The sequence below is a fragment of the Triticum urartu genome, chromosome 7 (assembly GCF_003073215.2).
Source record: "Triticum urartu cultivar G1812 chromosome 7, Tu2.1, whole genome shotgun sequence".
Classification (NCBI taxonomy): domain Eukaryota; kingdom Viridiplantae; phylum Streptophyta; class Magnoliopsida; order Poales; family Poaceae; genus Triticum; species Triticum urartu.
Window position 1 is genome coordinate 604,916,541 of NC_053028.1, and position 25,799 is coordinate 604,942,339.

At 44.5% G+C, this 25,799-nt stretch overlaps 2 protein-coding genes across 21 annotated transcripts; one reads left to right on the forward strand and one right to left on the reverse strand.

Moving 5' to 3' along the window:
* The first annotated feature begins 7,329 nt into the window (after positions 1-7,329).
* LOC125520608 lies at positions 7,330-25,460 on the forward strand. 20 transcript variants are annotated; one of them, XR_007288754.1, is made up of 11 exons: positions 7,330-7,549; positions 8,257-8,421; positions 8,495-8,673; positions 8,769-8,776; positions 8,910-9,074; positions 9,149-9,307; positions 9,610-9,798; positions 18,706-18,814; positions 19,073-20,756; positions 20,834-20,872; positions 21,672-21,743. XR_007288754.1 is itself a non-coding variant. In XM_048685568.1 (7 exons), exons 1-5 carry the CDS (start codon positions 18,798-18,800, stop codon positions 22,398-22,400), a joined length of 567 nt encoding a protein of 188 aa, XP_048541525.1. In that variant the 5' UTR covers positions 18,708-18,797; the 3' UTR covers positions 22,401-22,502; positions 22,657-22,737; positions 23,752-25,460. The 20 variants fall into 20 exon arrangements, 2 of the variants coding, with proteins under 2 accessions (XP_048541525.1, XP_048541524.1); XR_007288756.1 differs by having other exon boundaries at positions 19,077-20,756; XR_007288757.1 differs by lacking the exon at positions 18,706-18,814 and having other exon boundaries at positions 8,769-8,795.
* On the reverse strand, positions 12,969-18,778 carry LOC125520607. The gene is made up of 5 exons (XM_048685566.1): positions 18,718-18,778; positions 18,210-18,649; positions 15,204-18,096; positions 14,211-15,134; positions 12,969-14,122 (listed from the first exon to the last, which is right to left on the reverse strand). Exons 3-5 carry the CDS (start codon positions 15,289-15,291, stop codon positions 12,975-12,977), a joined length of 2,160 nt encoding a protein of 719 aa, XP_048541523.1. The 5' UTR covers positions 15,292-18,096; positions 18,210-18,649; positions 18,718-18,778; the 3' UTR covers positions 12,969-12,974.
* Positions 25,461-25,799: the final 339 nt, after the last annotated feature.

Below are 25,799 nucleotides of genomic sequence, written 5' to 3' on the forward strand. Positions count from 1 at the left end.
AGGAGGGGGGTGGCTTATATAGAGTGCGCCAGGACCCCAGCTCCCCTCCATTACATGGGATTCAATGTACATAAAGGGGTGGCGTTACAGGTAATGCCTGTATTGAAGTGCTACAAATGATTATTAAATATATGAGTAAATACCCGACCATTGTTGCGTAGAGCGGCTTTAGGTCTTCTTATATGTCGAGTGGTTTCATGGTCGAGTGACCTAGATAAAGAGAGGTCTCCGAGTGAATGGTAGGTCGAGTGGACTTCACTAGACACCTTCGCTGGATCCCTTCTTCTGATTCTTGAACTTTTTTGTTCTTAGGACAAGGACCTTAGGTAGGACGTATAGGTCAGGCCTATTGCCCTACCCCAGGTTTATGTCCTCATCATTAGCCCCCGAATGGATCGAGGTTTGAGTGAAAAAGAAGGATGGAGTTGATCTTGCTTTTGCTCTTGCTTCGTCTTGCCTTTATCTCCCGGTGGAGGCCAGTTGTTAGAACTTCAGCTTCGTTTCAGTCGCCTTGATCGATTCAGGAATTGCCGACTGGTTTATGCGATGACATCCGTCGAGTGACATCTCTGACATGGAATCTTTGGCGTGATCGGTTGTAGAGGATCCCGAATCTCATGGGATTCGAACTTTTGGTGGACGCGCGCCAGGCGGAGCGCTCCGCGGTAAGTGGAGTAGATAAATAGGACGTTTTGATTTCCGCGCCACCTTTTTCGCCACGTATCCTATGCGTGACTGTTGGGGGGATTTGACAGGATCGCTCAGGCCCACGCGTCAGCCACTCGGAAGTAGGCCTTTAAAAGCGGCGAGGCCGAGGCATTTGTACTGTGCGCATCCATTTCCCTTCTTCCCCTCGCATCTCCGCTCCGTCCAGCCCAACCACTCTCGACGCCGCTGCTCCGCCGCTATGGGGAAGGACAAAACGACAGCGCTAGAGCGTGCGAAGAAGGCGACGGGGGCGGCGAAGAACAAGAAGATGAATCGGGGGTCTTCGTCGCGCTCAGGGCTACCGTCGGGTTGGATCCAAGGAGACTGGATCCGATCCTCGCTTCGACAGGAGGACTTGGATGATATGGCCGAGTTAGGGCTGATCGTCCATAAGTCTGCGCGTCTGCCGAGGGGGGAAACGGAGCCGCAGCCACGACCGGGTGAGTGTGTCCTGCTTGCCACCCACGTCGATCGCGGCTTCTCGGTTCCACCACACCCCTTCTTTCGAGGTTTCCTGAATTTCTTTGGTGCTCAACTCCACCATTTTACTCCCAATACCATCACATATCTTGCTGCCTTCGTCTCCATGTGTGAGAATTTCCTGGGGTGCCGACCGCACTGGGGTCTTTTCAAGCACATCTTCACCATCCGATCCCAAACTGTGAAGAAAGCGAACTCGAACGACGAGAAGACCCACGTTATCCAGATGTGTGGGGGTCTGGGCATTCGGAAGAGGAAGAGGAAGAGGAAGAGGAAGAGGAAGAGGAAGAGGAAGAGGAGTTATCCACGTTTGTTGAAGAAAGCTACAACAATATTGCCTGACATGATCTGGTCCCGACATAAGGCACAATTGTAATCTGGGATGAAGAATTCCAAAGCAAAGAAAAGAGGAATGTTAGAACACCCACTTCACTGCTCTTTGTGAAAACATTGGGCCATTCCCGCACGCACATTCAGAAAAAAAATTGAACAACCCAATGAGTCTGCACCTATAGAAAAATGTAAAATTCCTAGATTAGATAGAAATTTACATAGTGAGTTGATATATTGATCCCTTCGCATCTAGTGATGCAAAAAATAAATAACCATAGATAACTGGTTATTATTTTCTATGTTTAAGTGGCAAAGATTACCATGTAGGTCAGAACAATAAGGAATGAATAGAGCAATTTTAATGTAAAATCAGAAAAGGAGTTGGCCACTAAAATAGAACTCTGGAATACAGAAGGTAATTCAACATTAAAGTAATACTTACGGGTTAATATAATAGCCTAAATCTCCTTATACTATTATAGACTAAAAAGTGTGAATTATCAGACAATATGTGCTTCCTCAAAAAAATCATATAATATATGTATGATCAATTGGGAAAGTCAGATGGCTGATTAAATGTAGACCAAAGACGTAACAAACCTGATCAAATATTGCAATGGATTATGAATGACCTAGAACAACCACCAAGAAACAACATCGAAATAGGCGTTAATGATATATGTTTTAAACGATGTTCTAATTCAGCAACATGCTGAATAACAAAGCTTAAGAAAGAGAAGACCCTAGAGGAAAACAAAACATATTGTGTCGCCAAATAGATACCCTATCGGTTTCATATATCTGTCATGATAGCAGGTAGGTGCCGATGCATTGAATAACATCCATGGAGGAGTCAACATATTTATATAACTTTTTTATGTAGCCAAATGAAGTCAAATAGGTAACGATGATCTATTCTCGTGTTAGTAGGTGGAAGATATCGTTACCTTGCAAATAAAGTCCAGACTCCAGAATGAACAATGAAGTTTACAAATCAAATCAGGAAGCTTTTATAACCGGGTGATGATTGCATTAGACAAATATAGCCCCGCGTCGCCCTCCGCTCGGGCGACTCGGGTGACTCCCCAACCCTAGCCGCCGCCGGGGCCTAGCCCATCTTCCTCTCCTCCTCCCGCCGCCGCCGGAGGACGCCGCCGGCTTGCACCCGGAGGCCGACCGTGGTGGCGGGGGCTCTTCCTCCCTCCCGTGTCTCAGGGGTGGCGGGGCCCCAACATGCGTGGAGGTGCGGCCGATCTAAAAGCGACGGTGTTGGCTTCGACGACAGCGGCGGTCAGCCCTGCCTCGGGCCACGGGCGGCTGCTGGCCTGGATCGGGTGGCGGCGCCATGCAGTCTTCGGCGGCATGTCATCTGGCTTTAGATCGGCGGCGGCGTCGAGGGCCTGGTGGACTGCTTGGCGGCACCCATGGCAGATCTGTTCTGGCCGGTGTAGCCAGTGGTGGTGGTCATCTTCTTCGTCGGCGGTGGCCGGCCAGAAGCTTGGTGATCGGATCTCGAGATCCATCATCTAGTCCCGGCTGCGAGTTGGGGAGACATGGTTTCCGGTGAAAACCGAGCCGACGGCAGGCGATGGCGGCGTTCTATGCCGTTACCTTGATGAAGGCATCATCGTGTAACTACTGTCGACCCACTCGTGCTGCTCCGGGGGAAACCCTAGGATCTGGTGTTCCAAATCGGACGATGGCGGCACTGCGGTGTCGTTTCTCTCTTGGGAGCATCGTTTGTGGAGCAACGCTGAAAGTCAGAGGCAGGAGGTGGAGCGACTTCGTCTTACACGGAGCTTCGGTGGAGATGTCAAGTCATACCTGACCGACAGGTGCTACGCTTTGTCATGCCTGGTCGGCAGGTGCTACGCATGACCGATCTTTCAAGGTCTTCAAGCTATGTCGGCTGGTGATACTTGGCAGCATGGCGCTGAGGTGTATCAGTGGTGACCGCGACGTGCTCAACTGTTTGCGCGCAGGGAGGAGGTGCCGTTGGACGCCGTGGTGGCGTCGACGATAGCTAGACCAAGCAAGATTGATGCATCAATACAGTTCTGAAGATGGAGCGGTGGCAGTTGGCGGCGGCGGCCTTTGAGAGCACGCCGGACCAGTGTGTGCCCCAAACCCGGCAAGTGGCTAGGTTGGGGTCTCAGGTCTTAGATGTTAGGCTTGGCTGCGATGTCTGTTTGGTATCAGGCCCAGGCTATCTGCTCCCCTTCATCAACTGGATAGGTGTAGCGACAGTTTGTTGCTTAGACGGCGGCTTTAGTCTTACTGTTGTATGACTTTGTAAGATCTTATGAGAATAATTAATAAAGTGGCCGTATGCATCATCCAGATGCAGAGGCCGGGGGTCATCCTCCTTTTCTAAAAAAATCAGACAGATATAAAGCTAGCTACAGCCTGCAGCGCCTCGGTTACACCTTCATCTATAGTGCAGACGTGAAGTAGTTTTCCAGCACAAAGCAACCATTTGGAGTCAGTGATATACTTGACGTAGTGATAAATGACTAAACAGGAGCGTACTTTTAATATGTAATCTAGGTCTTGATCTGTTTAGATGGCAATATCGATGAAGAAAGTTTGTTAGTACAATATCAACACATTAGTACATCTTTTCTATTTAATATGTAATCCTTTCTATCTTTGCTATTTAAACCGAAATTCGTGATCCGCTCCTTTATCTTTGCTATTTCAAATGAAATTGGCAATCAGACCAAAGTCCTTACCCACTTCATATGACAAAGAGAAAGCTCTGCAAGTTTAAAAAAAAGAGAGACAAAGATCTCGAACATATGGGAAATAATCATATTGGTATGCATCTGTAGTTGTAACCATGATACAGCATATGTCCTTTTGGGATCAACAATGCAAGAGAAAACGCGATTAACTGTATGTGCCCTGGCCAACATGAAATGATCTTAGAGCAAAGGAGGGGATACCAAGTTGTGATGGGAGACGATGAGAACGATGGAACTCCACAAAGGGACAGTGTAGCTGGGGCGCCTGAGGTCATTTGAGATCCGGCGGCGTCGTCGTGTTGGGAGGTCGTCCTTGAGGAAACGGAGTCATCACACTTGAAGGTGGCCGGGCCGCCGGTGCTGGGCGCGTGTAGGCTGCAGGGAGGCATCTTGGTCCCGATGCCGGTGTTGTTCCTCTCATCGATGGACCTGGCCGTCTCACTTGGATTCGTGGGGGCGGTAGGCTGCGTGCCTAAGTCTAGCCGGCGAGAGAGATGCTCTGCCCTTCTCACTTTCTCAACAGATGGCAGCGGCGGTGATCTCACACCAAATCTGGCTGGGGCTGCCTTGGCGAACTCCACGCACGGTGGAGGCTGCGGCCTATGCGGATTTGTGACACGAAGAGCTCTCTCTATGGCGTCTATTAGATGGACTCGTCGGTTACTGAAGCCCAGAGGTCACATAGAAGGGGAAACGATCGGTAGCTTCCTAAATCACACGATTTCTTTGAGATTCCTTTTATTCTTTCTCTAGAAAGCTCAGGTGGCAAATCTGTTTCCGTGGAACACTGCATGTTGATAATTGTTGACGTGGAAGGATTGCAAGTGGTAGTGGGAACTGAATTGGTGATGTGGCATGGATGCTGATATGGACATTGTGCATGTTAAGAGAATCTCTACTCCTAACTAGTAGAATGCCCGTGCGTTGCCACGGACTTTTGAAATAGTCACAGATAAAGACAATATATCAGGGTCACAATTGCATAATAATTGAAGTCCGCTTAACTTGTAATGTAAGGTGATAACAAAATAGCACAATAACAATATATACATATAAAGTAATGATCCAACTAAAAATCTATTACAAAGTATTGAGAACTACTTGATGCACTTAAAAAATTGTCTCACAATGTCAAACAAGTTGTCTTTACCTTCATTTGCACAATGTTTGAGCAAGTATAATAAAAACTGCTTCATCAACTAATAGATACAGTACGACATTTTACTATCAATATTTTCTACTGTATGATATTTTTTGTGTTCATGAGAGTATCAAACACAATATTTTTCAATTTGTGACAAGTGTTTACCGATCCGTTTGTATTGCCTCATGAAACTATTCTACGACATTCCATTTTGTAACATTGAGATTGAGCCACTTATGATCTCTGTTAAACTCTGGACTCTGTTCTCCAAGTTTCAAATGCTTTTCAAGTCCTCGTAACTAATTTATATATGGAAAATAATAGGGGTTAAGGCAAACAAAACATATGTTAAGAGGACCAAAAAACAATAGTTACCGTAGTAGTAAGCTCACTCCGTTCGATCCGAGAACCAAGTGAGTCCTCTTCTGATAATCTCACGTTTTTTTGGCATTGACGTCTGCCAGATATCAATGAGTCCGAGGCATGTTAATTGGCATGAACAACTGGTGTAAATATCATATAAGTCGTAGTCACAATTAGATATAAAAAATAATAAATTATTATACACATGGATTAATTAAAAAAATACATCATGATATGCATGGATAATGAGACGATACTAACCATATCTTGTTGTAGATAAGTATTAACATGTTGTAAGAAGTGACGATATTTTGATGGGTCTATGTCTTTTTCTCCGTCTTCTTTCATCTGGCCAGAAACGAACGTGCTAATAATATGTAACTTTTCACCCGCCCTGTCTCGTAGATAGTTGTGAGCCAGCATGCAATACATGTAAGCATTTATCACCTGTAATTTCGCGTTTAGATTATATCTATGTTTTACTATATTATATACTCCCTTCGTTCCAAAACATTGAAAAGAATACCTTGTGCGATAACATGTAAATTGGCATCCTTTTCTGTTTTTTATGAGATATCACTGCCTCCACATCATTTTGTTATGAAAAACTCGGTGAATTTTCGGCCCCTTTCAGCGTCACCGCTTCGGAACCCTTGTTGATGCATTCTTTTTCTGCATCTCCAAAATCCATATCTATGTCTCCTATATTCTGAAAAATAATAATATGTAAAAAATAAACATTTTGTGTTATCATGTATAAGGCACAGACAAAGAATGATTAGCTATATACCTCTTCTTGTCGTGTTTCAGTCCGGCCTGTCATCGTTATATCAATGTGTATGTCGGAACCCATCACTTTTTATCTGTGATGAAATATAAATGATATTTGCTACTGCATGAAATAAGACTCAATATAATATACTCCCTCCGTTCGGAAATACTTGTCCTAGAAATGGATAAAATGGATGTATCTATAACTAAAATAAGTCTAGATACAATCATTTCTAGGACAAGTATTTTCGGTCGGAGGGAGTATAATAAAATTAAGAGTGAAACAAACACAACTGTTTTATTTTGTAAAAAGAAAAACTATTTTTCATATTATTACAAAAAAGATGTTGCATTTCTTTCGGAGCAAACAACCAACTATAATGTTCATATATAAATAATATGTCATCTGAAATTTCTTAAATCATTTTAATCTATTTATATATTCTTTTGATAATTTTCAATTATTTTTTATAGGCTAAGGAAAATTGTCCGACAAAACTTAAAAACATGCAAGCAATCCAACATAAACCAAGTATATTCGGTTTCTTTTCTCAAAATTTTGATTTTTTTGTGATACTCTGAATATATGTAATAAGTATAAAAAACATTTATTCATATGATCCAATGTATATACTTTAGTGTATTTTTCCTTCGAAGAGCAAACGTCAAAGGCCCAAATTGGCTAACCAGCACGGCCAACCAGCACCCAACCCAGCAGTATTACTCCAAGTTATAAAGAAAAAACAGTATTACTCAAAACCCCTAAAAACAGTATTACTCAAAAAAAAAAACCCAACCAGCACCAGTCTCCCTCACTCTCTCCATTCCCGCACAGTCCTTAGATCTCACCCCCCCCGCGCGCACCCTCGTCTCCCGCGGCGGCGGCGGCGAGGTGCATGAACGCGGCGTGCGGCGCGCCCGCCCCGACGGCGGCGGGGGTGGGCGAGTGGAGGAAGGACTGGCCGCTGCGATCCGGCGGCTTCGCCGTGCTCTGCGACAAGTGCGGGTACGCCTCCCCCTTCCTGCTACCACCTCCCTCCCCCCCTCCCTCACTCCGCGCTTCCTCTGCGGGTGCGTGCGGCTCTGTTCCGAATGGACTGGCTGGCTCGCTAGCTCGTCGGCTGGACGAATCGATTCATCTCGATGCTCTGCCTACCTTTCCCCCCTGCCTTTTCCTCTCGAGGAGAAGATGTTTTGTTCCTTGTTGTGGTTGGGCAATCTGTGGATTTCCTTTTTGTCTTGCGCGTGTAGCAATTTTTCAGAAAAGTGGAGTTGACTCAGTTGTAGCTAGCGTGGATACCTATCAGCGACATATAGAACAGATAATAAGCACTACTTGGTTGTGTGGAGCTCATGTCGAATTCAGATTTCTGTAATCGTTCAGTTACTTAGGGCCGACCCAAAATTGCTTGCAGCAGCTTAGCTAGGGCCGACCCAAAATTCAGATTTTCTACTGAGTGGTTAGATCTTCCTAGCTAGGGATGAATGAGCTCTGACATGGTACTCCTACCAAGAATGGAAGAATACAGACATCTAGCTCTATGCATGAACATTCGAGAGCATTACCGAGAGAAACATACATACAAAGGCTTAAGCAAGACTATACTTTATGATTGACGCACTGCTTTGTCAAATACCCTGCTTCTTTCATGATTTAGACACTTGTATTGTATCTGACAAGATTTTTAAATCCCTTCTATGATTATTTCCCAGAGTTTGAAAGAACTCATACAAAATGAGACGGTGCCCTGCCCCATTGACATAGTTAATAACGCTATTGACGATCACCTAGCCAAGAGGCTCACCGAACTGTGTGGTTCCGAGAACAAATTAGCTGTGGGAAGTGCTGAATATAAAAGAATAATTGAAATGAACCTGGTTAGTATACTTTGTAAGCTTTCTTGTTGCTTCTGTCTGGGTGAACAGTACTGACCACCACCTACTTTTTCAGGGAATAACCTGTCTTTATGTTGATGTTCCGGATTGTGAGATCATAATTTGGAGATGAATCCCGTGCGTACTTTACTTGGTTTCCCGACAGGAGACATGACTATTGTGCTGCTATATGAAGCACCCGTTGGCATTGCAATTTTCTCTTTTGATGGGGACTACCTCAATGATCCAGCAAAGGTTCTTATTTTTTCCTTGCTGATGCTCCTTAAGATTTGGCTGTCATCAATGAAAAACTCAAGATCATCTAATCGATTACTCTGCTTTTTCTACAGGACTTTTGGTAATGCTTGCCACCGCTTGTTAGTAACGCTCCCATTTTTTAATCAATGATCCTGCCTCCTTTCATGATTTAGACAATTGTGTTATACTGTATTTGACAAGCTTCTTAATTATCTTCTATGTTTATTTCTCAGAGTCTGAAAGAATTCGTACGAAATGAGACGGTGCCCTCCCCAGTTGACATAGCTAATAATGCTATTGACGATCACCTGGCCAAGAGGCTCACCGACTTGTGTGGTTATGAGAAGAAATTAGTTGTAGGGTGTACTGAATGTAAAGTAATAATTGAAAAGAACCTGGTTAGTATAACTTTATAAGCATTCTTGTTGCTTGTCAGGGTGAACAATATATTGATCACGATTTGATTTTTCAGGGAATAACATGTCTGCATGTTGACGTTCCGGATTGTGAAATGAGAATTTGCACTCAGAAGAAGCCCATGCATACTTTATCGCCTAAAAGACTATCAGATCCTACTGAAGATTCAACGATATTCTTACATCAACATGACATTACTTGCAAGCTCGAGACGGTGAGCTTACCTCTTGTCCTTCCTTATTTCTCACAAGTTGATGTTCTCCCTTGTCAATGTTAGTACTTTATGTTCTTTCCTACTGTTCTCATCTTCTATAGCAAGCATTAATAAATCTCCTTTGGTTATGCGATGCTAAGATTTCCTGACTTATTGTGTACTTTATTTTCATAGACATACCGTACTGTAAGTTGACAATTGAGAACCTCATTTTGTTATATTCAGCGCTGTACCAACTTCTACAAAATTTTAACCTTTATTTATCTTTTTTTCACTTAAAGCAAATGCTCCTCTTTATCCAGGTTAACGACTATTGTTAAGGAAGCTCATCGCTTGCATCAAATCGAATTGCGTGAAAAGGAACATTTGAAGTTCTTGCGCCTTCTTCTTAAGGATTTTATGATTAAATATGGCATTGACACTGAGAATTGGATTCTGACCCAATTTGCAACAGCTCTGAAGATTATTGTTTTATGCCCCTGGAGCATCGGGTATGTCTGCATGCTTAATTCACTCATTTTTTGTGTGCAGTAGGAGTAGTTTCTAGAAATTTATTGAATTTTGTTTCCAGTAGATGCACTGAATTTCAAAGAAAGAGTACTCTAGGAGTACATGGAGTTTATGCACTGAATTTAGTTTGCAGTAGATGCACTGAAATTTACTGAATTTTGTTTGCAGTAGGAGTATTTGCAGTTCTGAACTGCTAGGAGTACTTGTAGAAGCACTTTGCTGGTGCACCGTGCATATAACTTGAGCAAAGTGTCCTCTGAATTTATATGCACCTAGCACTTCTGTTCATGCCCTCACCTGTTCATGGCCCAGGAGTAAAAGAAAAGGAACAAACATAAATAAGCTACTTCTATACCATTAATCCAGTGGGGTATATCACTGTTGCTTTGACCATCTGTACCATCAATCATCGAAGAACCAATGGCCACATTTCATTTTGATTAGCAGTGACTAATTTAACTTGAGATGCAAATAACCAATTGGTGTAACTGGAGTTCTAATACCAAAGATACTAATCGGTCACAAAAATGACATAGTAAACAAAAATAAATAACATTGACTGTGCCTGATTTGTGGCCACATCATAAATATTTCTCTAATGTAGAACACTCCAGTGGAGTCTAGTTTTACAAGAACGGAGTGATCAAGGCAGTGTGCAATATTTGTGCAGGAAAACAAAGCCGGGTTTAGATGTAGTAGATGATTGATTACAAAACAACAAAAGAATAATATACATAAGCAAACCAGCAAAACGATAAATAATGTCACATACAGCAAAATTTGGCAACTTGCAAAGTCACAAATCCGAGGCAATATTATTAATACTTGCCTTGTAGTATAAACATAATAAAGTTCAATTGCAAACATCGAAAGATAGAGATATGTACAAAGACACCAAAGAGCACCAAATTACCTGTAGCATAAGAGTAAATCCTCTCACATATTTAAGATCAGACTTCAGCCTGTAAGGACTTCCTTATAGACGATGTTCTTCATCGAGGTCTGTAAGGACAAGGCAGGTCTTTTCCGCTTCTTAGATTTACCGCTTTGCTTCTTGGCATTCTCCTTCTCCTTCTCCTTCTCAATGAGGATCTTTATATTTATCTTTGCGGTGGCTCGAGACAATGCGACATAGAGTTGACCATGAGAGAACACTGGATTAGGTAGGTACACGCCAACAATCGGAATTGTCTGGCCTTGAGCCTTGTTAATCGTCATAGCAAAGCTAAGCCTTACAGGAAATTGCTTCCTCTTGAACTTGAATGGAAACATGTCATTGTCAGACGGGCATAGGGGTATTCGAGGAAGGAATACCCTCCTACCTGCGTGTTGTCCGATCACGATTTCTGCGTTGATGGCGTTCCTCTCGAAACCTCGCACCACAAGCCTTGTCCCTTTACACAGACCATTAGCCGGATCAATATTCCTCAGAAGTATGACAGGGCAGTTGAGCTTCAGTTTGAGTGCATGCGGAGGCAGAACGTTGGGAGTCAATCCATTTAAGAACTCGGGAGCGTAGTAGCCATACGGGTCGTCTTCTGCACTGTCAAAGCTATGGTAGATTACTTCTTCTCCCCAAAAACGCTCTACCATGCGTATGTTTATCTTGTCGACGTTGTCATTCGTGGTGGAGAGGATTGCGCGTGAAGTCATGTAATTCGGATCGGACATGTTGTCATCTAGTCTCGGAAACACATGGTCAATCAGCTTCTCCAGGTCGTCACCCTCGCCTGTAGACGGCACACAAATATCTTCAGGGAGTCGTATGTTTCCTTGATCATCAAGTTCCTCGGTGCCATTGCCTACCCTTAGCAAGTAATCCGCAAACCAGGTGTCATTATGAGCCCTCATGTTGGTGACGAGCCTTAGCGGGCGCATACCCTTCCAGAGGTGTGAACTTCGGAGGGTTGCATCGATTATCTGACCCCGGGACCCCCTCCTGACGACCGGAAGCACCTGCCTGAAGTCCCCGCCAAACACAACAGTTTTTCCCCCAAAGGGTCGGTCCCGTCTTCCCATGATGTCGCGCATGCTGTTGTCCAGTGCCTCGACCGCCTGTCGCTTAGTCATGGTGGCCTCGTCCCATAGTATCAATGAGGCCATCCTCAGTAGCTTAGCGGTACCACTCTGCTTCATGAAGGTGCATGAGGCGCCATCGTCGCATCTCAATGGGATCTTGAACCTCGAGTGGGCAGTCTTGCCTCCAGGCATGATAGAAGCGGCGGCGCCTGACGTCGCGGTAGCGATAGCAATGTTTCCCTCGCTTCGAACCTTGGCGAGCAGCGCCCTGTACAGGAAGGTCTTCCCTGTACCTCCCGAGCCATCAACAAAGAACACACCCCCATCACCGCGTTCAACAGAAGCTAGTATCTCGTCGTATGCAACCCTCTGCTCAGGGTTTAGCGTCGAAGCCAATTTAGTGTCGTTGATGTCAAAATCGACGTTAGATTCCTCGATCACTTCTCTGGCCTCGCCCTCGGTTGGGTCGAACGCATCGTCAATGCATGGAAGAGCGAAATCAGCTATGTCTTTGCCCATGGACTGCAACATACCCCTAATGTCAAGCAACACCATTTGTTCCACCTCAATCGGGCACGTGTGTGATCGCTGATAGTCATCAGACATAGGCTTGAAGTGCCTATCCCATAAACCACGCACGTCGCCTGGCTCACAGTGCACCAAAATTGTTGCGAAGAGCCTCCTGAGCGAACATGGCATCGCCCACTGCTCTGCCTCAGTAAGACAGTCGTCGAGCATGTTATCTGCCTCGATGAGTCCCAACCTTTCGGCAGCCTCTCTAAAGCTCCCGCATAGCCTACCATCCACGGTGAGCAGGTCCTCATAGGATGTCTTGCCAGCAACATGGTTTAGCAGCACACGCAGATAGTATCGCTCCCCCTCGGCAGGATTGGCAGACACAAATTCGACCTATCTGATAACGCTCCACCCGCTCTTTCCAATACTTCTTACCCTTCTGCCATGTGAACCTTCCAGGAAAATCCTTGTACAATATATTCCTAGCCCACGGGTGGTTTTGGTTAGCTTTGAAATACTCTGTCAACATGGATTTGGAAGCATTCTCAGAGGCGACTACGTCGGTTAAGTGAGCTTGCTCATGGAATGCCACCCTATGCATATTCGGGAGATGAAGGGGCAACTATAGTACAGGCGGGTCATTGGCACACAAGGGGAAGCCAAATATCCTCCACATCGCCTCTGGAGGAGTAACCCACCTCGCGTCTACGTATCTTTTGATCTCATCAATGTTACCATCGGCGTCGGGCTGGTCGATGCTGAAAGAAGCCCTATCATGGCCCTTGTATATGTACTTGTAAAGGTATTTGACGGCCTTTATGCTGGAGCAAACCTCAACATTGATGTGGCAATTGAACATCCGCAGAAGGTAAGGGTTATACGGCACAACCCATCTGTTGTCCAACATTTTACCCCGGGCCTTAGCCTGCCGACCATTATCTCGACGACGATAAACTGGGTATGAGTCCTTGCCCTGTGCCGTGTTTTCATTGAACGGCCGCGGGTATCTGCACTTGCACTCATTCTGTTGCATGCACACATTTTTGGGGTTGAGAGCACCGCATGGTCCGTGCATCATATGTTTCACCACCAAGGCATGGAGTTCAGGATACTTCTGCTTGTCTGGGAGCTCGGCAGAAATGAGTCGGTCGTACTGCTCCGGAACGACAAGCTTATAGGTAGAATCCATGATCAACAAAAAGTGTGCGTGGGGGAGGCCCCTCTTCTGGAACTCGACTACATATACATGTGCGACAACACCCAGGATATTCTTCTTGAAGAACAACTCTTTCATAGCCTCTAGCTTGCCATGGAACACACGAGCCACAAGATCAGGTCGGTCTTGCGCTGTCTGACCAGGAAATAACTCATTCGTTATCTCTTCCCAGTTAGGGTTGCAGGTCATGGTCAAGAAGATGTCAGGCTTCCCGTAGGTATGGACAATTGCCATGGCATCCATATGCCTCCGCTTCATGTCACGGTCGCCACGTGGGTACGTTCCAGGGAGCACTATCCTTACGCCAACAGCGCTTGCCCGGGTCTCGCCGGATGTAATTGCATCAACAACTCCTTTATACAGGTCGGCACGGATCTTTGTCTGGTTTTTCCTGTACCATTTCAACCTACAACTCTCAATCTTGATGTACATGTCCACCCCCCATTGCTGGAGCAATCGTGCTCCACAGAGTATGGGATTGAATATCCCAGGTCGTGTCTGGAGCATGTAACAGTAGTAGTCTCTCACCGAGACGTATAACCTGCTATTCCCCTCTGCACATGGATATGAGTAACGCGGACATTAGGATTCATATGAGAAGTATACAATTCATCTAAACGACAGAATACACATAAGGCTTACCTGCATCCTCCTCATCATCATCATCACGTCTACCTCTTGGTTGTTGCACAACCGGCCAAGGGACGTCACGTTTAGGTAGTTTCGGGTGCCAACCGAGCTCCCCCCTTGGGTAGAAGAGTGGGTAAGAGAGCGGGTCATACGAGCCAGCCGTCACATGTATACTGTGCCTCTGGTTGTCATTCCCGCAAAGTGTAATCCTACGATCGAACCTCTTCGCTAGGTCAGTGCCCTCCACCCAAATTGCAGCGACCTCAGATGACAGAGGTCTATTATACTTCCGTTGGTCTAGTCTCTGGTCAGTGTTGAGGTCTATCCTGTAATCGTCGAGGTTGTCCCTGTGCGCACCCAAACTCCTGAACTGCTGGGAGTACGGGTTTTCCCTGAGTATGTCCACTAACTTTCTGACGACATCCTGGTCTAATTGCTCGGTGGCAGCCTTGCGATGGGTTAGGCCTGGGTCGTCGTCGTAGAAGTACAACTGTAGATGCTCTGGACGGGATGTTGGCCCGAAGGAATGAACATTGTGGTAGATGGTGCCGTGCGCCCGAAATGTGTACACCCCAGACTTCATGTTTGTGTAGCTTTCATCGAGGCTGACGCCGAGGGTTGTGAAGAAGTGGCCGTTGAAGAACCGTATGTTCTCCCGAAAATGCCTTGAGTCCGCATCCATGCTAGACCAAAGCCTCATTAGCTCCGGGATGGGCTCCGGTTGCTTCAGCTCGATCTGCCCACTGCGACAGCAGAATCCCGGGGCCTCGGACACAAACTTCTTGGCCTTGCAGTGATCGCAGTTCGCCGCGTGCTTCAGGATGTGTGTGTGGTCTGGGAGGTTTGAGTAGACATAGTCCAGTGGATCATGGTCGACATAGGTATTGTGACTTGAGTCTTCCAATTCGTCGTGCTCCATGTCATCAGCATCTGAGCCTGCAAACAATGTTTATAATTAGTGTGATATTCCCAACGGGTGGATGTTGCTCAAGTCGGTGTACATACCTTCACCAGCAAACAGGTAATACTCATCGTCAAAGAGGTTGTCAGGGTTGACATTATCAGTCATGAGACGACTAAGGTAAGCGTCCATCTCGTCTGCTCAAGTGCGAAACCAATAAATGAGGGTTCAGTCTCAAGGGACGCGTGGAGAGTAAGGATGGGATTGTTACCTTCACTTCTGATAGTGTACTCCGGCGTGCTAGATGAGGTTGAGGCACCGTGTGCTTCAACTACGGTAGGTTGTCCAGTTGAGCTCATTTCCGGTATGGAGATGGACCTGACAGTCGGGGTCTTCACCCTACCTGCAAAGCTTTCATTACGACGATCTAGCAGGGCGTTCCTCTCACCACGTGGCACCTTCGTACATGATTTCCGCTTGCCAATTTTCTCCTGACGCTTCTTCGCCGCCATACTTCCCTTGCAAGATCGCTCTCTCGTCCTAGGCTGAGCTCTGGACGCATGCCTTTGCTGGTCAGCTCCATTATCCGCTATTGTTAGCGGATCATTGGTTTGCTGGTCGGCACTTGTTAGGTGCTCATTGATTTTGCTGAGGTTGCCATCTACAGCACCACCTAAGGTTCTGCTTAGATAGGCACCTGCAACATTTTTGAATCATTATAAATATCTGATGAATGATTACAAAATGAAAGATGACCGTTGATGGGATAACTACCATCCGTTTCGATGTTGCGAATGTATGTGGGGGCCGCCTTGACGGTAGGAGCATGATCCTCGCACATGATGCCTATTCATTGAGATGGTAAGAAAGAGACGGTACAACTGAAAATTTGTGTAGAAGAGTGACAGTACCCAATTCTTACCATCGGTACCGACAGGGTACGTCGGCATACTCATTGCAGGGCCCCCATCTAGACACACAGATGTGGACCGAAAGTCAGGTGTTGCGTGAGAGTCAGACATTGTGCTAGTTAGATCTGGACGCGGCATTGCGATCGATTCAGCACACAGAGTGTTTTTCTTTGCAGCATACTTTGCCTTTCTCTGAGCACTCGACTCGCCCATCTCATCAGAAGTCATGCTTTCTCGGTGTTGCATGCGCCATTCTCTTTGATTTTGATTTTTTTGTTGAAGATCAATCATTCCGTTATCCACATTCTTCCGATAATCTGCTCGCCTCTGCGCATTTTCCTGCTCCCTTTGCCCGTCCCTTAACCTTAAGTTACGCTTGCGTTCTTTATCATTTTGACGCCTAGCTTGTTTTTTATCATGAATGACACCAGATGCAGTTGAAGGAGGCAACGGGGCAGGCTGATTTTCATCTTGTTGCTTTCTGGCTGCCTCCTCTTTTTTCTTTCAATAAGCAGCTCGCCTCCGAGCCTTTATTTGCTCTTTTTTCTCGTCAAGGTCCACCGAGGTTGGTTGACACCCATTAGTGATGTCACCGAGAGGTAACAGGGGAACATTTTGGATATCTGCACGGAGGGTTTAGGGTCTTCATTGTTCAACAAGAATTCATGTAGTAGACTCACACTTACTTTATATAGCTGCACGGGCTGGTTAAACAATGATGTATAGCTGGACGTAGTTGGGTTGGCTGGTTGAAGCTAGTTCTTTATCTAACGATTATTATTTAAATAATCCCTCCGTGCCCATACATAAAGTGTAAATATGGACTCAAAAGTCGTATGTCTGACCTATATCGACTTTCCAAATTTGTGTTACTTCAACATAAATGATGAGGAATTGTATGTAGAACACAGTGGTCAACTATTGGTCAATTATTTTATTCACTATTCTTGGTCAATTATTCATGGGATTGAATTGCATGGAAACATGTGTCGCCTACATTCTTAACTAAGAAAGTATATACGGTCATCGTATTGCTGAAACATAAAACATCCTTACCTGATTTCGTAAGGGCAGCTAGATTTTCATCTTGTTGCTTGCTGGCTGCCTCCTCTTTTTTCTTTCGATAAGCAGCTCGCCTCCGAGCCTTTATTTGCTCTTTTTTCTCGTCAAGGTCCACCGAGGTTGGTTGACACCCATTAGTGATATCACCGAGAGGTAACAGGGGTACATTTTGCATATCTGCATGTACATTGATATTAACCTTATATTCTGGAATAGAGGGAGTATATATACTATCCTCGCAGTGCCGACACATAAATCATTCTTACCTGATATCGTAAGGGAAGACAAATTTCCATCTTGTTGCTTGACGGTAGCCTCCTCTTCTTTCGATAAGCAGCTCGCCTCCGAGCATTTATTTGCTCTTTTTTCTCGTCAAGGTCCACTGAGGTAGGTTGACACCCATCAGTGATATCACCGAGAGGGGACAGGGTAACATTTTGCACATCTGCTTGTACATTGATGGTACCCTCATCATTTTTCGTCGGATATTAACATTATATTGTGGAATGGAGGGAGTATATATACTATTATCGTAGTCCGACACATAAAACATTCTTACCTGATATCGTAAGGGCAGACAGATTTTCATCTTGTTGCTTGACGGTAGCCTCCTCTTTTTTCTTTCGATAAGCAGCTCGCCTCCGAGATTTTATGAACTCTCTTTTTTCGTCAAGGTCCATAGAGGATGGTTGATAAGCATTAGTGATATCACTGAGAGGATGGTGTGGAACATTCTGCGGCCTCTTTTCCTCTTTATCACGTTGCATGCTAGCTAGTTCTTTTGTCAGATTACTGAGAGCCGGCAATGAATCTACAGTATATAGGAATGAGATTGGGTGGCTGTCTGCATCATGTAAACATAACAAAATATTGGACCGAAATAAGGCAAAGTTGTAGGCACATGGTGTTAACCTTTCAGCAACATAATACTTACCCGTAATCAGATGGGAAGGTTGATGAACATATGTCCTTTCACAATCGGTCTGTTCAAGTATCATCCATGCCGAGGGAGTAATATGGACTCCTACAAGTCACACGCTTGATCCATTAGAATTGGTTCTGCCCAAGTCTGTTAGGTACGATTTATCACATAAAAAGCACAAATGTAAGCTCTGTATATATGCACAGCCTTAATACCTGGACTACTTGGGTAAATCTTGTGAACATCGTCGGCTACATGTATAACCCCTTCGTTAGAGTCGTCAACATTTGTCCCCTCCATCGGGCCTGCAACATCTCCTGTGATGGTGTTTGACATGTATAAGAAAATATGTAGCCGAACATATACATGGAGGTACACATATACCTGGTGTATCATATGTGCTATCACCATCGGTCTCAAATATCATCAGTTCCGAGGGAGTAATATGGACTCCTACAAGTCACACGCTTGATACATTAGAATTGGTTGTGCCCAAGTCTATTAGGTATGATTTATCACATAAAAAGGATAAAATTAAGCTCTGTATATTTGCACAGCCTTATACCTGGACTACGTGGGTAAATTTTGTCAACATCATCGGCTACGGGTATGATCCCTTCGTTAGAGTCGTCAACATTTGTCCCCTCCATCGGGCCTGCAACACATTCAGTCTCCTGGGATGGTGTTTGACTTGTGTAGCACAATTTATAGGTGAACATATACCTGGAGGTACATGTGATGAGGTCGTCTGTTCCGTTGGCTTGCTGTGTGGAGTCCCCATATGGAACTATTAAAAAAAAGGCATGTCCAACAGACTCAGGTATCCCGCAAATACATGTAAACTGACTTTGCAAGCAGATCACGTGAAATACCAACAGTACTAAAGGCCCGTTCCCATTGTACAGAAATTCAGTCCATAAGGGCAGCTTGTTACAGATTTATGAGTTTTGCTATACATATCAAAATAAAAAGACATGTCCAACAGACTTTGCTACCTTTCAATTTTTTGTAAACTGACTATGTTGATTTACATGTTAAAAATTCAATATGCTAAGATGAACTGTTCATCTGATTGCAGCCAGATGAAGGCCGTCGAAGATCACAAGGGCAGCTTGCTATTGTACAGGATTTCAACACATAAGGGCAGCTTGTTACATTTTACAGAAACTCATGATGTTGGCAATGGTAAGGGGGCGAAATCATGAAGGCACGGTTGGGTTGCAAGGTGCTCAAACTCTCATATTGCGATTTGCCTACAACTTTGTTGGTATGTTTGGTTGTTTGTAGTTTGTTTCTGTGACCTGTACTAAACTATATAGCAGCTATTTGCAGTCTGACATACATCTGCATATACAAAACTCAGAGAAGTCATGGAAAAAACTTGCTGTTAAGCAACTATATGGGCGTCAGAAAGAACTTCAGTCATTTGTTTGAAGCGCAGATCTGTACACGAATACCCTAGAAACATGAGTAGTCTCGTAGATCTTTTAGCAGGTATTGAACATGAGTCCATCAGGATCGCCCTGATTTGTACACGAAGACCTTACAAACAAAACCCATGTTCATACCTGGGGTTGAAACCGTACAGCATACCTGGGGTTGAAACCACCCTGCGTCCTCAGCGGCGCCGACGGGAGCTCCTACGTCTGTGGCGGCGATCCAGAAACGTGGATGCGAGATCCGTCTGGCGGCGGCGCTGTCGAGTGCGCAGATCGCACGACGGCTGCGCAGATCGCACGACGGTGGCGATCCAGATGGAATCAGGTGGCGAGATCCGGCGGGGTCTGGGGATTGGCAGCAGGGCGATCCCGCTGGACTCAGGCGGCGCTGTTTCTTTGGGCTACGTGGGTGGGGTTGGGTGGGTGGGTGTGGGGGTGAGGGGACGAAAAAAACCAGACAAAAAAAAACCCAGACGAAAGTGGTGGGACGAAAAAAAGCCGTGGACGCAATCCTACCAACTCAGACATTAGGAGTAGAGATGGACGAGTTGGTTGAATAGTACGGTTTATTTTCGTCCCACCACTTTCAATCGTTTTTTTTTTCGCTGGTTTTTTCCGTCTCCCCTCCCACCACCCTACCAGTTTATCTTTTCACCACTATTTCCTTATAAACAAACACTTTCCTACCGTACAAAAAGTCATAAATCTAACTTTCCTAACTTAGCCTAATCAATCGATCCATCTCATTAATGGAATTTGCTTTAGGAAACAAATAATGGATTTGAAGGAAACAAATAAAGGACTTTTAAGGGAAAATCCAATTGACTAATCGACAAATATGTATATGAACCTTCCTTCTTCAAAACTCCACTCGGTCCTGATGGTAGGTATCGACGTTGTTTCGTTCGTCCTCCCTCAAACATGTAAAAAAGGAAACTCCTCCCGCAAAACAGCCATGATTCACGGACGCGGGATCATTCCCCACCAAGATTCCCATCCCTCCGCGAATCTACACGTCGACATTTTGCCATTCACATCCGTGCCAGATCCCTCACCGCATTGTCTCCCCCATCCCTCATTGCACCATGGCAGCTCCCTCCATAGCACCACATCGGCTTATAGTCACGTCGCGCTAGGTATGGGTCCACGGGAGCTAGCGCCCGGCGGCCCCAGGTCCAGTGTTACTCGTTCCCGCCACCGGCCTCGCCACCTACATCGACGGCGGGATCCGCAGCCTCCTCCTTCTATTGGGCGATACAAGGATCCGATGTTGTGTGCTGCTCCATCTACACGCTTTCTTTCTTATAGGAATCGGCTTCGCAGGTTAGTCCTCGATCTTCCATGTGGCTTACTGAATTTGAAGTAGTGATGGAACTATGATCTGAGGCAAATGTGTGCAGATATTCAGTAGCTGAAGTCTCCCGATTGATAACATACACGTTAGTACTCTGAACCTCCAAATTCCCTGCTCTGTTCTTCCAGAAGATACATTAATAGATCCTTTTTTTCTAGAGATGAGCCTACATTTTTATATGCTAACATCGTTGTTATTCATGAGAACAAAACAACACCATCAATTTTAACACATATTTTGAGTTTTACTGATTTGTCTGGAGGTAGAATTTGTGCATTATCAATTCAAGAAATGGGGGCATTGTTTGGGCAAGCCACCATTGAGATGTTTCCGCAAATGACATGATACACCATCATACTTTCTATTTTCTGCATTAGTTTCAGTTTATTGCAATATTTTTAGACTTCTTTCTATCATAAACATAAGTACATGTGATCCCTTTTAATTAGCCCAAGTTTTTTAATAAATGGTAGGATGGTATTTCTTCTGATAAAATATATTAGAACAATCCAAGTTTTGTTCTTGGCACTATACAAGTGCATCTCCTATTTTATTGTAATAGCATGATGCACTTAATTTTCTTATGAGTGATAATTCAATGTGATTATATGATTATTGGAGCTCATATATTTTTTTAAGCAATGCAGCATGTGGTATTGTTTTTCATTTGTCATAGACAGTAGTAAAGGGAAAATCTGGTCGAAAAGTATGTGGTGTACAGTTTATAAAAACTTGCCGGGCTGATAAAAATGAAATATGATTTAGTGTTACAAGAAGAGAGATCTTGATTCATGGCTTTGATTTGTTTGAATTATTTATTTTCAGCTTTATGCTTCATAAATCAGCATGCTGATGCTTGGTACTATAATCATGTGACCTACCAGATCGAGGCCCGGATACACAAGAGGCAGTACCAAGCAGCTACAACTCTCCGGCGACAGCAACAACAAGGCATGTTGCCTTCTATGCTTTTTCGGAACCTAGCTATTCATGTGCTTTTCTTATCACCCTGGATCAAATAATAGTTGTCAAAGCTCTTGACTTAAGGCATTCAAATTTATACAAATATTTTCTTGAATAGTTGCTCGAATATTTTGTACATCTATGTTTTATTATTCACATCTCAAAATAATGTTCTGTAATCAGGATGCATGATTGGCATGGAGTATGGATCATCTTGCCATGTTGTGTTCTTCTTGTGTTTAAGATTGTGTTTTTGCAGATGAAGATGTTAATCCTGCTGATGCGCGCCGCTGTCGTCGGGATATTTGCGAGGGGAAGCACCCTTTTCGAGAGATTTCAGAGAAGAAGTATGTTCCCTCGGCTTCTTCTTCGGTTGGTTTATTTTTGGGCACGCCGCCTCCTGGTCTGAGTGGTGTTTCAGTTGGTGCTCTGCCGCAGGCCTCTGTCCTCGCGTGGTACTTCTGTTTCACATGGCCATTGCCGGTCTTCCTAATTCTGCTGTCTCGCCGACAGCTCCTGCGGCCCCTCTCTTTGCTGGTGCATTGGCTGCTGTGCTAGATATTTCGTCTTTGTGCTCTTCTTGCTTGGTGGATATTCATATGTACAGATGCTGGCTTCCCATCTATTTTGCAAAGGACAATTTCTTCTAGTTCTAATGTGCGCACGAGAGGGGGGCGTCAGGGTTCGTTGTCAGCTAGCTGTCTGAATCTTCGTGCTTCGGATTGGTCTGATGATCTACAGCACGTACGACGGTATGCATCCTTCTCACGTACATGTCCCCATTGTGGATAATTTGGTGCTAGATTTTACTGTTGTTCGTGAGTAATTTTCCTTGAATTTTCCGTTCTCGCAAGCCATTTTTTATTGTTGTTTCCTCTTTAGAATAATTGTTTATGAATTTTTTAGGAGGACAACAGAATTCTACTGAATTGTGGCGGCGCCGTCGAGAGATTGATGAAGGAAAACGTCCTGTGTTGGGTTCTTCAGGTTTACCTCGACTTTTTGCATTTTGATTTATTCCTCCCCCGCTTCTTAACTTGTTCCCGCTGATGGGGTGTCTCTCCCGGGTATATAGTCTAGACACGTTTCTTCCATGTGGTTGTTCCCATCTTCTGGGGCCTCTTTCTCTCGGCCGTAGGTGTTGGCAGTCCAGCCAACCACGGGTATTCTCTTCTTCGAGATCTAGACCATCTTTTGTGTCTGGATGACACCAGACTTAAATTCTCGATCTATGCGCCCGGGTATGTTTCATTTAGTTGTAATTTATTGTTCATTCTCTGTTCTGCATGTTTAGTTGTTTGTCTAAATGTTCAACTCCCGACGACACATCATCGGGCCACCTCTACCATCACCGTCGAACTGCCGTTGTTGTGTTGCCGTCGAGTTGCTGGCGTTGCAACATCGCCGACTGCTGCTGATATGATCATTGTGGAGCTGCGACGGTGCTGCCTGACTTGGAGCCGAGAGAAAGAATAGGAAGAGATGCGAGAGAGGAGAACCTAGAGCTCTGTATTAATTTCTTTCTTGCTCATTGAGTTACAAGTGTTGTGGTTTTGTAAGCCAACCCAACAAACCATGGTTGAAGCCCCCCACACACATTAACTTAACACACGCACTCGAAGCTGGCGTGGTGGCACCACCACTTCCCACCCCTTACCGGTGGTGCACTCCTGCATATAAGTCCCCTCGGGCGTGACATCTCAACGTACACGCAACGCTGCATCAATCTTTTGACATATCATTGTATATTCAAATGCTCATGATTTAGATGAAGTGGAAAAATCCATATAGTACTTGTTCTTCTCTGAACACATTAGTTTCATGTGGCTTCTGAGGTTGTGCCTTCCGGGATTTAAAGCAGCATTAGCAGTACTATGTACTCGTACGCACAATTGACTAATAAGATTGTACTACCACTTGCATTCCTTTTGTTAGTATGCACGCAATCTACTATTCTTTCCGCATTCAGATTGTGCCTTGTGGTGTGTTTATTTGATTCAGATTGTGCCTGAACTAGCGGGAGCCTCTGAAGCAGCGAGAGAGTAACGGATGGGGAAACTGGTAGATCCTTTTGTGTGGACGACAACTCGACGGTGGCAACTCGACCAGGTTTGCCTTGAGAAGGCCAGACTATGCGAGAGATTTGGCGCGTGTAGTTTATTTTGTCGCTAATTACGGTGGAGTGTGGTTAGATTATCAGCTTTGTTAGATGAATAGGGCATGGAAGGAGCGGTGGATATGAGCTCCTACGGCATAACTACTATGCCTTGAGCAACGTCAGAGGAGCCGACTCCCGCTGAGAATACATTTTATTTTCTTTAGCCGATTAATTCCAATAATTAATGAGGGCTGATGCACCCCGGGAGCAGCTGCCAAGATGGAAGTTTTAGCAAATAGGACGCCTTCCATCGAAGGGAAACTACGACCAACTCCGCTCTCGTTGGCTGGCGATGCATGACGAGGCCAAAGGACAACTTGGTGCTACACAAATGAATCAAGGAGAACATGCTAACAGACCAGCAACGTGCTAGGAGGCCAACGGGAGCATTACCTGGTGTTGACCGGCGGGCAAATGACATCATATATGTTTTTGTCCAACCAAGGTAACCCTCCAAACAGTGCCCTAATAGTCATCTATTCCTTAATGTTTTGGCCTGGAAACAAGTTTAGTTGCAACTCTTTTGCTATCAAGTTTTCCAAATTTCGTTCACTAGGGTTCCTTTCTTATTATCATCTTCCAGATATATATTTTTGTAATTACATGAATTCAGTTCTACTTCTATCGTGTCTCCTTTTCACATGTTTGCATCCAGCTGAATATCCATCTACATGCAGGATTTTTTCACATGTGTAGTGCAGTCTAAAAATTATAAGCTAGGATGTTATGCCCTACCATCTGCAAGAACAATGGATTGTGTACTGAACATAAGTTTTTTTGCAAGTTTGCTCTTAGTTATGTCTTTGGCGGGGCATACTTGATCATAAATTTTGTACGAAAGGTAATAGCTAAAAATACGTATGCAGTTGTTACTTAAATATCAGATTGTTCTATATTGTTTAGATTTAATTGGAGAATGCAACTTAATCAATTATGTCATGTATTGGCAATAAGGGGTGCCGGTCAACCTACTAGGAGATGGCATATATGGGCCTTGAGGACATGGCACCGTTCAGGAGGGCGGCATTCCGACAACACTCCAGCATAGACTCATCGTGATACATGGACATGGGCTGGTAAACAGAGGTAACAGGGAGCCTGAACATCAGCACATCAAGAAGGAAGCTGATGATGATGAATACGACCATCTTGGCATGGATTGCTGCTGCTGCCATGCCCATGTCCAGCAACATGTTGTTGTGCCAGTGCTGCAACCTTCTACTCCAAACACGATCGCAGGCAATGTGGTCATGAACTTTTGGGATACTTAATGTTCCCTGTATTTTTCTAGCAATGTCTTAGGTAGGACGTAGATGCAAGGGCTCATATAAATATCAATGAATTGATATTAGTTACCATGATAATTTGGTTATATATATGACCATATCCGAATCATTTTAGGCTTATAATGGCATTTGTTTTAATGATTTATTTATAGAGTATTACAATGGTGACAATGGAGGGATTCTTCTCTTTTTGTATACCATGTATTTTTCATGTTTATACCTTCACCGCGGGTCTCTAAATCTAAACAAAAAAAAGGTCATTTTCATTTTCTTTACTTTACTATGTTTCGTATACTTACATTATGTTCTTGTAACTGCATGATGGTAGCACTTGTTTTTTCTTTCTATTTGTTTCCTTTTATCCAAAATTTTAACTGAACTAGGTAGGATGCCACAACCTATTTAGCCTCTTTTGTGTGATTGCATGCTGATAAACTTATGAAACAGATGATAGATTAGGTGTGCATGTAATGAGATGGTGTGGTTGATTGAGATGATGCTAGAGTGACGCAGTGTGGCAACGAGAGAAGGAGGTGAGTTGAGAGGTAGGTAAAGAGGGTATAAGAGGAGAAATAAAGAAACAATTGTTTTTTTCTTTCTATTAA